At 33.1% G+C, this 13,380-nt stretch overlaps 1 protein-coding gene across 2 annotated transcripts; it reads right to left on the bottom strand.

Moving 5' to 3' along the window:
- Positions 1 to 544: 544 nt before the first annotated feature.
- LOC107915228 (probable LRR receptor-like serine/threonine-protein kinase At1g56130) lies at positions 545 to 12,686 on the bottom strand. Of its 2 annotated transcripts, none has more exons than XM_041102872.1 (24): positions 12,402 to 12,686; positions 6,889 to 7,078; positions 6,553 to 6,624; positions 6,375 to 6,446; positions 6,206 to 6,277; positions 5,832 to 5,903; positions 5,670 to 5,741; positions 5,518 to 5,592; positions 5,354 to 5,425; positions 5,172 to 5,243; positions 4,385 to 4,456; positions 4,242 to 4,313; positions 4,063 to 4,128; positions 3,851 to 3,913; positions 3,641 to 3,685; positions 3,489 to 3,550; positions 2,997 to 3,376; positions 2,655 to 2,850; positions 2,396 to 2,557; positions 2,194 to 2,312; positions 1,860 to 2,070; positions 1,535 to 1,766; positions 1,332 to 1,426; positions 545 to 1,168 (listed from the first exon to the last, which is right to left on the bottom strand). In XM_041102872.1, exons 1-24 carry the CDS (start codon positions 12,526 to 12,528, stop codon positions 1,152 to 1,154), a joined length of 2,688 nt encoding a protein of 895 aa, XP_040958806.1. In that variant the 5' UTR covers positions 12,529 to 12,686; the 3' UTR covers positions 545 to 1,151. The 2 variants fall into 2 exon arrangements, with proteins under 2 accessions (XP_040958806.1, XP_040958805.1); XM_041102871.1 differs by having other exon boundaries at positions 1,276 to 1,426; positions 12,402 to 12,685.
- Positions 12,687 to 13,380: the final 694 nt, after the last annotated feature.

Below are 13,380 nucleotides of genomic sequence, written 5' to 3' on the forward strand. Positions count from 1 at the left end.
ATGTGGAAACCCGCTGTATACCATTGTCCGTTTCTGCAATTGGGATGGTGATTTATCGTTAGGTGTATCCGTTTAAGGTCTTAATTAAATTCACATCTATACAAGCATCGGCTTATTGCAGTCCGCATAGGCGCATACTGATGAAAGCATGACCCCCTCCCCCATCAACTTTTGACTTTTCAATTCTAATCTGATTTTTTTTTCTATATTTTCATAACTTATCCTGATTAATGTTAACAACACAACAAGAGGTTTTAGCTCTTTCTTTTTGATCGTATACTGCATGTGGGATATGAGTGGCTAGCTTAGATCCCCCACTTGCATGATATATTTATCTTTTTGTGTTTGACAAGGATGTTTCCAAGGATGGGATGGAGTCAATCTTGTACAAAGGCTTCCCATTCCAATCCAAATTCAGCATGCAATTTCACACGTCAAGTTACCTAGTATTTTAATGAACAAAACATTTGTTTATCTTTCTCAAAACACTTGATTGTTTGCTGCCAACATCTCTATAAAGATAAAACGACAGAAACTATAGACATTAAGCAAACTGTGTCTCACTAGATCTGCTATTTTTTAAAGCTTTGGAAAGCATTCCCAACGACCACAAGTCTTTGTTTGTCTTGATTTTCATAATATTGTTATAAATAAATTACAACACAACTCGCTTTATATAGAAATGATAGTTTCTAACACTACATAAAGTCTATATTTTATTTAAAGATAGTCTGATATGGTATCATTGCAGGCATGGAACGAACAATTCTCACCTTCCTTCTCCAATTATCTCCTGGAATTCAGTAATATTGACTGGAGAGTGTATTGGTTGATCATCTGTCCCTACAGTAGTCTTGTTGTTACTCTTGACGTTATTGCTGCTATGATCCGATGCATTGGATGTTTGTGATTCTTCCTTCATGAAACTGCGTGTTATATCCTTATACGCCCAGTCAGTTATGTAACTTGGTTTTGTTGTAACTTTGCTCACTTCGAAATCTCCTGCGAGCATACCAACAACACGGGACATGGGCGGCCGCATTAATGGCGATCCCTGAGTGCATAAAAATGCCACCCCTATCACTCTGAGAGCTTCGTCTTCGTTGAACTCCAGTAATGTTGGATCAACCAAGCTCAAGAGTTGGTTATTTTCATGCAGGGTCCAGGCCTGGGGACATTGTAGAAACAAATTGATGATCAAGAGCAAGTCTTTCAGAATTTAATAGGTTCTTCAACAAATAGTACTGCAAAGGGAAAGATTTCTTTATGGATTACCCATTCAAGAAGATAAATTTTGTCATTTTCTAAGGTGTTATCAGCGTTTGGCCTACCACTTAAAATCTCCAAAGCAACAACCCCAAAGCCGAAAACATCAGCTTTCTCTGTAAGATGCCCGCGCATTGCATACTCAGGTGCCAAGTAACCGCTTCAAGATAATTACATTGCATTGGTGAATAATCTAACCATTCAAAAACATAAATTTTATGCTGCTAATTTGGCAGGATTCATGAACAAAAAGGTTGAAAGGTCTTACATTGTTCCGGCAGCGCGAGTGGTGACATGTGTTTTCTTGTCATCATAAAGTTTTGCCAACCCAAAATCAGATATCTTTGGGCAGAGCTCTGCATCAAGCAAAATATTGCTTGCCTTGACATCCCTATGAACAAACCTTGGCCTAGACTCCTCGTGAAGATAAGCTAGTCCTCTTGCAGTTGATAAGCAGATATTGAACCGGGTTGGCCAATCAAGACTCAAGTCAATTTTTCCTGCATTTATGGTGCAAGGAATATCAAACAACTGATTCATTAATAAAAAAAGATATGAAAAAATGGTATTATTATATTAGCATGTTCTGTTACCAAAGAGTGCCTGATCAAGGCTTTTGTTCTCAAGATACTCGTAAACAAGGAGGCGTCGTTTCCCCCCAATGCAACACCCTAATAGTTTGACAAGATTACGATGTTGCACTGCTGATATGGTAGCTATCTCAGTAACAAATTGTTCTTTCCCCTGGTTTGATGCTACAGAAAGTCGTTTCACAGCTACAACTGTCCCGTCAGAAAGTGTACCCTAAAGCATTATACGATTTAGTAACACTGTGTAAGAAATCATCCTCTCTCTCGATAATTTCATCATCGTATGACAAGCTATTATCATAGTTAAGCATGCTAAGAATAATAAGACATTGTTTACCTTGTATACAGGTCCGAACCCCCCTTCTCCTAACTTATTTGAAGAACTGAAGTTTTCAGTGGCAGCTTTTAACTCTGAATAACTGTATGTGTTTGGTCTAGGGTTGATGCCAAGAAGCACTGCAGAGTACTCAAGTAAGTCAATTAGTAGTCTGTAATTGCAAACATGATATATATTATATGATAAAGAATGATGCTCTTACATTCCTCATCGTCATCATCTCTTTGTCTCTTCGCATAAATAATTACAAATACAAGTATGAAAGCCAATGCCACAATAGGAACTGTAACACCAACAATTAATGCTACGTGGTTCTTCTCTTTAGGAATGCCCGGTGGTATCCCACTGACATTTGGTTTAAAATCTGAGAAACAAAATAAATGTATTAGAAAGAGAAAAACTAAATATAAGCACATGAAGCTTATGTTATATAAAGATTCACATGTGTTAAGGTGTCTTACTTGGAACAACACTAATAGCCGAAATGGATGGACCGTAATAACCTTGTATTGGTGTGCAGCAAGTCCCCTTACCAGCCCAAAACAGGTGAATTTCAAGATGGTTCTCAGTTACATTAGCAGTGAAATTCTTAATTATTGCTCTCTCAACACCACCTGCTGCCTTCGATATATCAAAATCCCTCAATCGCCGAGTTCCCTGATAAAGCATTATAGCAATAAAGATTTCTAAGTGCGAAAATAAGTGAACATCATTATGATCATGAAAGCATTGCAAAGAGGGGGTATGAAATGAATGATATACAGCTTAGAATGATATGAATTTCTACATTAAAAAAATATTACCTGAATATAAACATCAAAAACTCGCCTTGCTAGACTCTTCCAAGACTGTGTGGTTCGGCCTGGGAAACCTGTTTCCGCAAAGAACAATCTTACAGTATAGGGTCCATTCTGAAGGCCTAGGCCATAGTATCTGAGTGATCCAGGGGATAGCCTTGAAGTCTGATACAGCTCCGGAGTGTTGGTACTTTTCACTTGTGCTAAAGTGTTCTGCACAAACTGTGGATCCTGTCTATCTGCAAACAAGCCTGCATTGCTGACTGCCCATTTCTGTGTGCTGGTTACATTAAATGTTGCTGCGCCGAGTGTGCGATTCTCAGCCTCAAATATTATCCCAGTAGATGTCATCTGTGGTCCACCACACTTGATCGCGAAGTTTGCATCTACCAATGGCGACACCGAAATATGTTAGCAAATTATTAAGCATTAGTCATGATTAAATCTTATAATTAAGACCCTGACAACATATACTGGTTCAAAAGTTTTAGTTAGTACATCGTGGAGCATTTCTATTGCATGGGAAGCTCCTTTGAAGGCATTCTAATCCTGGTAAAAGCCTGAGGAGTTCAAAACAATTTCTGGATTAGGAAATTTAAAAGAGGTGAAAGAACTCTTTTAAGGTAGGTGTTGCGGAAATGATAACTCACCTTATGTTTGTGCTGTTAAGAGTGAAGTTGTTGGCTACAAGGTTCCTACATAAAATTCCATGAAACAAGCTCTTATTGGTATTGATTTTCAATTGGTTCCTTATCAATAATAATAAGCTCCATTTGAGCACCATAAAGGCCATAATCTACAAAGAGGTGTTAAAATTTGAAAGCAAAGGTAAGTTTAGTATTCTAGTTTAAGATACATACAGTTGTAAGCCTGAGTTTACCCAAGAAGGCAAGTTTCCTGATAGAAAATTATATGATAAATCTCTGCACGGAGAAGTACATTAGCAGAAAGTGAGTATACAGTATGAATATATTACCAGAATCAGGAGAATTTAATTGCTTTCTCTATTTGATGGTTCACTAAATGAAAATTATATGAAATATGTTGGTGTGACTGTGATATAATGGCTTACATAGTCTGAAGACTTTCACTCTTTTGGCTGGGAATGGCACCTGATAGACTATTATTTCCAAGAAACCTGACACATTTCAATTGCATGAGTGAGGGGAGTAATGTCAAAGTGAAAACCATAAGGCCAGACCTGAGATTTTCTACTGATAATGGGCATGCCCTTTTTCTTTTTTTACTTACAAGTATTGGAGAGAATTCATTGTGAACAAAGCACTTGGAATTTCGCCTGTTAAGTTGTTAAAACTTAAATCTCTGAAACAGACAAAAATTAGAAACATAAAGCAAGAAAATACAGCACTAATTAACTTTTAAATAAAACTTACAGTTTTTGTAAAGATTGTAATTCCGTGATATAAGATGGTAAAGTACCCGTAAGCAACACATTTCTTAGAACCCTATAGGAAAAACAAGTATATTAATTCATAAATTTATATAAATACATGGCTAATGTATTAAATAAGCCTTTAAACTTTATCATATATAAGCTTTATACTTTTCTTACATCCAAATAACCCCTTTAAACTTTAATTGGTACTCAAATAAACTTTTAAATTTAAGTAAAAAAAATTTTATTAAATTATCTGTAATTATAATTGCGTTAGAATTCAACCAATCAAAACATCATATAAAACCCATATAAAAAATAACATGCTATGTTAAAATTTATATAAAAATGAAGTTGGTATCATGAGTTAACTGAACACAATTCAATAGAAAAATGATAAAAGGACACATTCTTTTTATTAAATATATAATAAATATAACTATGAAGATATTTTTATCTTTTATATTTTATGTCAATAAAAATCTGTTTAACCCTAGAATAAATTTATAAGAATAATCACATATGATAGATTTAAACTAGAGGAAAACTTTAAAATTTAATTAAGTATTTCATTTATATATAAATTAAAGGTTAAGAGCTTATTTGGATACAGTACAAGTTAAAAGATGAAGGGATTATATCGATACCAATTAAAGTTCTAAAGACTTAGTTGGGAGTAAAAAAAGATATAAGGGCTTATTAAAAAAAATGATAAACTTCAAGTACTTATTTAGTATATTAGCCAAAAAGAGAATAAATTAATATAAGTAAACGTATGCACTCACAAGTCAGTCAGGTTCTTTAGATTTCTTACAAAGTTAAGAGAAGAACTCCCACTGTATATACCGCCAATTCTCCTACATGACGTACGAGCTTAAGATTACAATACATGTATACATACGTATCAAGAGAGTCCACCAGTGGTAGGGAGGAGATACTATTAGAAAAGGAAGATATCTCTACTTACAGAGAAATCAATGAGGTTAAATTCGCAAAACTGGATGGTATTGGTCCTTGAAAAGAGTTCCCTTCAATTCTCCTGTATAAACATTTGACCAACTAGTCAATCATATAAAAAATTTCATAAAGAACTTATATGAAGATTATAACAAAGATGTTTCGATAAATTACAATGATGTAAGCTTCGTCCAGTTATTGCCAATAAAGTCCGGTATTTTGCCTGTGAATGCAACATCAGATGCCCACCTAAAATTCAACAAAGCTTACTGTTAGATAAGGTAGACAATTTGCAGGAGCAGGAAATAGAAAGGGGTCTTTCTTACACAATTTCCAGGTTTTCAAGGTTGGCAAATGTTGAGGGAATCTCACCACCTAATCCACAACTGTTAATGTATCTGTCAAATTCATAAACTACTCATTGTCATAATTTCATATGGTAGCCTGTAAACTTAATCATGCACATTCCCCACAAAGAAATAACTTACATTTGCTGAAGTTTGACTAAACTACCAAGTTCTGGAGGCAATGTTCCAGAGAAGTTGTTATTACCAAAAGACCTGCATTACGTTGATCCACATATAAGTTCGTTTGAAGAAACTTGAAAACAAAAATAATGAAAAGGCATTTTTATTTCTTCATAAATTATATCCTTAATTTTAATGGAGAGAAGTTTAGATTCATATGGTATTGATGCAACCACACTATTACCCTTCCAATCAAAAGTTTTCAATTATTAATCCTTTAAAGGACATATAATAGTATTTAAGAGTAAAAATTTTCTCAAGAACACCACTATTCGATCCTTCACATGGCCATGGAAACAGAAAAGATTTCATTGGGACTACTTTTCAGTTCTTACAGTAAATATAATTCCTTAAGGTTTCCAAGCTCCTGTGGAATGGATCCATAGAAAAGGTTGTGGGCAACTGACCTATACAAATAAATAAACCAAAGAAATTAGCCAACAAGTAATGTAAGAAAATGAAAAATATACAAATGCATTTATCAAAATATGTTTGCGCACTCACAGTAACCCTAGTTTAGACATATTTCCAATAAATGCTGGCAAAGGACCAGAGAAGAAGTTTTGATCAATCTTTCTGCATTGTGAAACAATATAAATGATTATCATCAGTTACTGTAAACATTATAAAATATGTGCTCAACATTGACCTATGAAGATCAAAAGTGGGAAAACATTCTTACAAGAATGTCAGATAAGGCAAATCCAAAAGCTCCTCTGGTAATTCTCCTCGTTTATCTAGAGCATATACCCTCCTGATAAAAGTGTTCAAAAACATGTAAAGTAATAATACAGATGATATATTAATTATTATAAACTTCCCAACAAAAGCCCTTTAATAATGAAGATCTTTGTTGTTGAAAAACCATGTGCGCTTAAACTTTTCTTTACCCTCAATATTGAAGAACCATTTCAACGTATTACTAATTAACATGAATGGGGTAGCTTTTGGATTGTTATACTAAATGATAAAAATGGCTTAAAAGTATTGCAGAAGAGTGAGAGTGCAAGAAGCATACAGCCGAGTAATGTGGCAAACGGTACTAGCGTTGAAAGAACAATCACATCTGATAGCAGGGTTATTAGAAGTATCCTCAAACACAGAATCATCTTGGCTGAGAGCAGATCCACTGCATGGGTCTCCTGTGGTGTTCCATGAATCCACTGCTTGTACATCCCATTGTTGGAAGATTGAATTCAATGCCCTTACTATTTCCCCATTCATTAAACAATTGGCAAAAGAAAAAGAAAATTATGTTAAGTGGTTACCATTTTTCAAAATTCTTAATTACTATTGACATTAATAATCAGAAAAAATTAAATAACACTTGGGATAAATTTGGTTAGTATAAATTTTTAAAATTGTTTTTTTGTTAGGGTTTGTGATCCAAATTAGTTCATTTGATAGACTAATTAGTAAAGGGACTAAATTACAAAAGTTGTAAATGTTTGGGTAATTGTGTAATTTTGAAAATTGACGGGTATTAAGTGTGATGTGAATTGGAACTGAAATAAATGCTAATGAATCAATAATTTCATATTTTAGATCAAGAGCCCGTAGACAATCGTGAAAAAGAGAAATTAGTAGAATAGTCCCTGAACTTCTACAAATCTTACAATTTAACCCAAGTAAGTTTGTATGGTTAAAGTTTAATAATTATATTGAATTTATGTATGATATTATGTATTTAGTATATTCTTGAAAAATGGAATATTGTTAAATTATGAATTTGAAGTGAATATCCAATTTAAATGGAACGCGGGATTGAGTACAATCGTTGTGTGACGATCAGCAAAGGAAGAATTGACGAAAATTACCCAAGTAAACCGAGGTTCAACATTTTTTGCGAACTTTCGAGTTTACTTTCCGTTTAGCTCTCACAAGCTTCTGTTTAACTCATACGAGTTTCCGTTCAATATTAATAGGTTTTCGTTCAGCTCTTATGAGCTTCCATTGAACCCTTATGGGTTTCTGTTTATCACTTATGTGCTTCTGTTTAGCCTTCGGGCTTCTGAAAACGATGTACTCATATCCGTAAGTCCTTCTCTGATTCGGTAAGATTTGATAAATGACTTATGTGATTGAAATTGAAAGATTTATTGTTTATTATTGATATTAATTTGAAAGAAGTGTGTTCATCGATTTATGTTGTGTTTGACAGGGGAAGTGCATGATTAATTTACTATTTAATTTATTATATTAAGTTCGGTAAGATTTTGTGTTTAACCTATCGAACTTACTAAGCTTCATTAGGCTTACTTGTGTTGTTTAATGTTTTTGTAGATTAATGTGAGGTTGGGAGATTGGATCAATACATCAAGCACACTATCCAACTTAATCCAGTATCTTTTGCAACGTGTACTAAGGTTTATATGGCATGTATAGGGTTGAAATGGTTTTGAGTATAGTTGGTTTGTGTAAATGTTATGAGTTACATTTTGCTTATATTTCCAATCAACTTATATAAGTATGGTTTAATCATATTTGATGTGTGTTTGAAATGGTTAAATGATGGTATTCAATAAGCATATTAAGGCATGGTTTGAGCTAGTGAATTTAGTAAAATATGCATATATGTGTATATGGTTAATTTGGTAAGATTGGATATTTGAACATATGTGATGATATGTTACGTATAAAACTTGGTTTTATCTTGAATTGAAAGTCTTATTGTGATTTGTGAATGTGCAAATGGTTGTGCTTAGGTTGATACAAAGATTGGGTGAGAAAAGATGCCATAAAATGGCCTATTTTCGTCCACATGGACAGAGACACGGGTGTGTGTCTCAGCCATGTGTGACACATGACCTAGCACATGGGTGTGTGCTCTGGCCGTAAGTCCCCTGCATCTTTAAAATTGAGAAACAGAATGCCCAGGTTTTTGCACACGACCTAGCATACGGGCGTGAGGCTTGGCCGTGTGACCAAAGTCAGAGAGTTACATGGACATGGACACGAGCTGGGACACGACCGTGTGCCTTACATCGAATGCCCACATAGCCTAAGACACGGGCGTGTGACCCCTGTACGTAAGGGAAAATTTTGAAATTTTAAGATAAATTCTCTGAGTTTCCGGTTTAGTCCCGACTTATTTCTAATGCATATTTTGGGCATCGAGGGCTCGTACAAGGGACAATATGAATGATTTATGAATAGTTATTGTTATGTATGTTAAATGATATGAGGTATTTATTTTTTATTTGAAAAGTCAGGTAATGCTTCGTAACCCTGTTCTGGCAACGAATAAGGGTTAGGGGTGTTACATATTCCCTGAAGAGGTTCTATCCCGTGAAAACGCTCTTTAATGGAACTTGAGAGATTTCTTTTTGTTTATTCATTCAAGATTGAGATATAAAAGATCACATTGTTTACCTATTATCCATGTTTCTAAGTACAAGTTATAGGGGTGTGATAAGGGGCCATCCAATTATCGTTGTTACTAGTCACAAATTGATTAGAGATGGCGTAGGATAAATTACCTTCAAATGCATGTTGTATTATCAATTTGCTAAACTTGTCTATTGCCCTATTATCCATGTCTCTAGGTACATGTTATTTAGGAGTATGGTAGGAAGTTATTTGATTATCGTTGTTGCTAGTCACAAGTTAATTAGTGGGGTAAGATAAACTATCTCTTGTTTTTACATCAAAAGTATGTTCACTTGTTGATTTGCTAAATTTGAAGATATGAGATTTTTTTTTTCAGATCCTAAATTTCATATCATTTAATATTCAGAGCTTTGGTTTAAGTGTTAAAAAATCGTCTTTTGTAAATCTCATGTGATGGTTTGATGGTTAAAGGTATTTATCGTCCTAGGTGTGGCTTGGGTTTGAGTCACGTTAGTCACATTGGTTTTTCGGGCTTTAATGTAAAATTTCTGAAGATATTGGTAAACTTAAAAAGATATTTTTTAAAATAGTTTTAAAATCTACTGTGGCTGTAAAATTGTAAGTTGGATTTTTAAATTATTAAATATAAGTAAATTAAAAGAATTTATTATGTAAAATTATGTGATTATTGAAATTGTTGGTGAGTTTTATGAATAGGGATTTGTGAGGGCTTGAATGGTGGTTGGGGAATGATGTTGCTCGGTGGTTTTGATTTAGAAAAGGTTGTTGGATGATGAGTAGGTTAATGGTGATGATGGTTTTTGTAATAGGGAAATTGAGAATTTGAATTGTGATGGTGATTGGATTTGTGCGTGGGTGTCAAGTGATCGTGATCTAAACGATGATGAGTTTAGTCTTTAGTGGCATAGTTTAGGTTGAGAAGTGATGATCCGATGGAAGACAAGAAGGATAGAGTGAGATTTGACATAAGTCAATGTGTGAGAGAAAAACAAAAGGAATCAATTTTAATAATGTTTATATTTTTTCTCTATTTTTTTAATATTTTAATTATATATATTTATACTTTTATACTTTTCTATAAATTTTGTCTAATTTTTATAATTTTTTGATAATTTTTAATTCTTTAAAAATTTTATATAATTTTTATAAAAAAATAATATTTTTAATATTTCTTTGTTGCACTAGTATCAATTAAACATGGCATGTCACGTGTCATTATCATATGTTGTTTGTCATTATCATATGTTGTTTGACACATTGTTAACGTTAACAAAGAGGTCTAATTAATTAATTTATTGTGATAAGGACTCAATCAGAAATTCAATAAAAGAAAAAAATATATAAGAATAGTAAAAGATATATATAAATATTAAATATTAAATAAAAATAATTATATTTTTAAGGAGTAAAAAAATAATATGGTGGACTTAAATGAACTCAAATTATTTATTTATAAATATAGACGAATTAGGATAAAATTTGAGATCAATATGCTACCAATATCGTGCATGATCTTGATTTAAACTTGGTTTGGCCCATCTATAAACACATCTACTTTGTGAGATGATTCACCCTAACCCTTTAATACCATTCAATTTTTTTTATTAATTTGATATTCTCCTATCAACTAATGAACTGTGTATGCTTATATACAATTGGAGACAAAGATGAAGTTATTTGAGATTGAACTCTGTAATATTATTTAAGAATCACCCCAAACTGATGTCAATATATGTTTTAGAAACCGAACCGAAGATGAAATTGATTTAACCTTCGATTTCTAGTTCAGTCATCAACGCCTATTCGGCTGCTCCTAACCTATTTACTTCCTCTTGAAATGCCAAATAGCCATTAAATTAAACAATAACAAATTCAAAATAAATACTAAAAGTTTAAATTTAAAATATATTTTAAAATTATTTTTAGTACCGATTGATACCCATATTTCGATTAGTACGGACGAAATCAATTAATACGTATCAATACCGATAATATCACCAAAATTTGCACTAAAACAAAACATATGAATAAACCCTATGATTAACCAAGTTTTCAAATCCATACCCACTACCCACCAACCCCTAAACTAAGATTAAAGAGTAGGTTTAATGATAAGGTTGGTAGTTTAGAAATTCTGACTTTTATGTTATGTAAATCATGAATAGATTCTTTCTCTTATTTATTATGACTTCAACGTTATCATATATAAATATCTTATTAAACCCATACTATATTTTAGTGTTTGATTTTATTTATATATTTGTAGCTTGTTAAAAAAAATTCAAACTTGTACCAACAAAACCCCTTAGGAACTAAGATTAAGACTTTCAAGATTTTTTTCAAAGATGAAAATGGAACTTGTAAAATTCACTTTTTAATATATATCTCAAGATGAATGAGAGATAACTAAGCTTTGGTGATCTTATTATATTAAAGAAGAAAGTCAATGTGACAATAGGAAGGCTTCAAAAAGTTTCAACATATTGACAAAATATATACCAATTAGTTAAAATCATTGAATCCTGACAGCAATTGTCAGGTACATCGTCATGGTTTGATTATGTTCACTGGAAAGAAAAAATTTCAAATGTCTTAAAAGTATATGTTTGACAAAGAGATAAATGAGAGATAATTTCTTTTAGTATTGTCAATAGATAAAAAAAATCTTATGATATTTATTATATAATTGTCAAACGTAATTATAAGCCCCGAACAAGTTTCAACATATTAACATGATTACGAGAAGTTCAAATCATTGAATAAATGGATAGCAATGAAGAGACGAAATGATGGAATCGCTAGGAGTGCATTAATATATGACTTAAAACTCATCACAAAATATCTGTAAGTGGTTATAAAAAGTGATGTATAAAGAGAAAAGACTATAAGCCAATGAAATTATAAACCATTGAAGTATATGAGACCAAAGGTACATATGAATGTATTTTCACCAACATATATGTTAAACAAGTGTTTATAGGTATGAGGGGAACGATTATTCAGATTGGATTAGAAACTAGACTAGTAGTATATATACATAAACTGAATGATGTATCAAAAGTTGACATACCTGAAAAAATAAACCCTAAACTTATGTGCAACTGCAAGCTGATGAACTGTATGCTAGCTTAGCAGCATGGTTTTGGAAATGTGAAGGGAGAGAAAGAAAGAGAAGAGTACCTTCGGAAGGATGGGTGGTGGCAGTGGCGTTAGTCTGGGCATTAATGGATTGGTTGCATGAAAACAAAACAACCACCAAGAATAAGAACAAGCCTTTCCAAGAAGATGGTACTCGTGGCTTCATCATTAATCTTAAGATTATCTATCTTCTTTTTTTCTTTTTTCACTTCAGAAATGTTTCTCATAATCTGTGATCAGCGATCACCACTTATACTAGTATCTAGTCGTACGGTAACTAGATATTTTTTTCCCATCATCATACCACGCCATGACTCCAATGCTTCTAATCTTCGTCTTGGTCAATATAAAAAAAAATGGGCATTTGTACGATATTATAGTATAGGCCCACCACTGACATGAATGGACAGACACTGAAAGCTAGTAAGTTGGCGGTGTCTCATTCGATAGGAAATACTTTTTGGCAATATTGACCATGGTCAATATAAAAACACTTCACAATTGAAACATAAATTTACAGTGTACAAGGTAATGCTTTTGGCCTGCCTGCCTTAAACAGTCCAGAAAGGAAAGTGTGTCATTTGAGTTAATGGACTATTGTAATTATTTACTGCATTCATTCATTCACATATTCAAGAATAGTTTTGAAGTGGGAAAACAAAAATGCATTGCAGACCTTAAGAATAAAGACGCAGACAAATTCGTATCACGTGGAGGAAGTTTTGTGAAGACATTATCCTAGGTGGCTGGTTAAGACAGTTCAAAGGTTTATCGTCCACAAACTGACAATCAAGAAAAAAGCTGTCGAATTAAAATAATGGGTCCGTCAATTATAATAGGAAACGTAATCGTGGCCGAGGTGAATACGTTCAGGACAATAAAACTAACATTTATATATGTTGGTCCAATAATAATTCTTATCGAAACACCCAGTATACCAACTTGCTATTAGATTGAAGTCCGCGATGCCAAAAGTTATTGAGACATTGCCCATGTGATATGTACGATGAAGGTGGGAAGT

Source organism: Gossypium hirsutum, chromosome D10, assembly GCF_007990345.1.
Source record: "Gossypium hirsutum isolate 1008001.06 chromosome D10, Gossypium_hirsutum_v2.1, whole genome shotgun sequence".
NCBI classification, from domain to species: domain Eukaryota; kingdom Viridiplantae; phylum Streptophyta; class Magnoliopsida; order Malvales; family Malvaceae; genus Gossypium; species Gossypium hirsutum.

What these genes read in the sequence shown, in the direction of transcription:
- LOC107915228 (XM_041102871.1), bottom strand. Translation starts at nt 12,528, where the DNA reads ATGATGAAGCCACGAGTACCATCTTCTTGGAAAGGCTTGTTCTTATTC. An exon ending in CTTAAGGAATTATATTTACT is followed by an intron (nt 5,904 to 6,205) that starts GTAAGAACTGAA and finishes AACGTAATGCAG; the next exon opens with GTCTTTTGGTAATAACAACT. An exon ending in AGATGATGACGATGAGGAAT is followed by an intron (nt 2,313 to 2,395) that starts GTAAGAGCATCA and finishes AGTACTCTGCAG; the next exon opens with TGCTTCTTGGCATCAACCCT.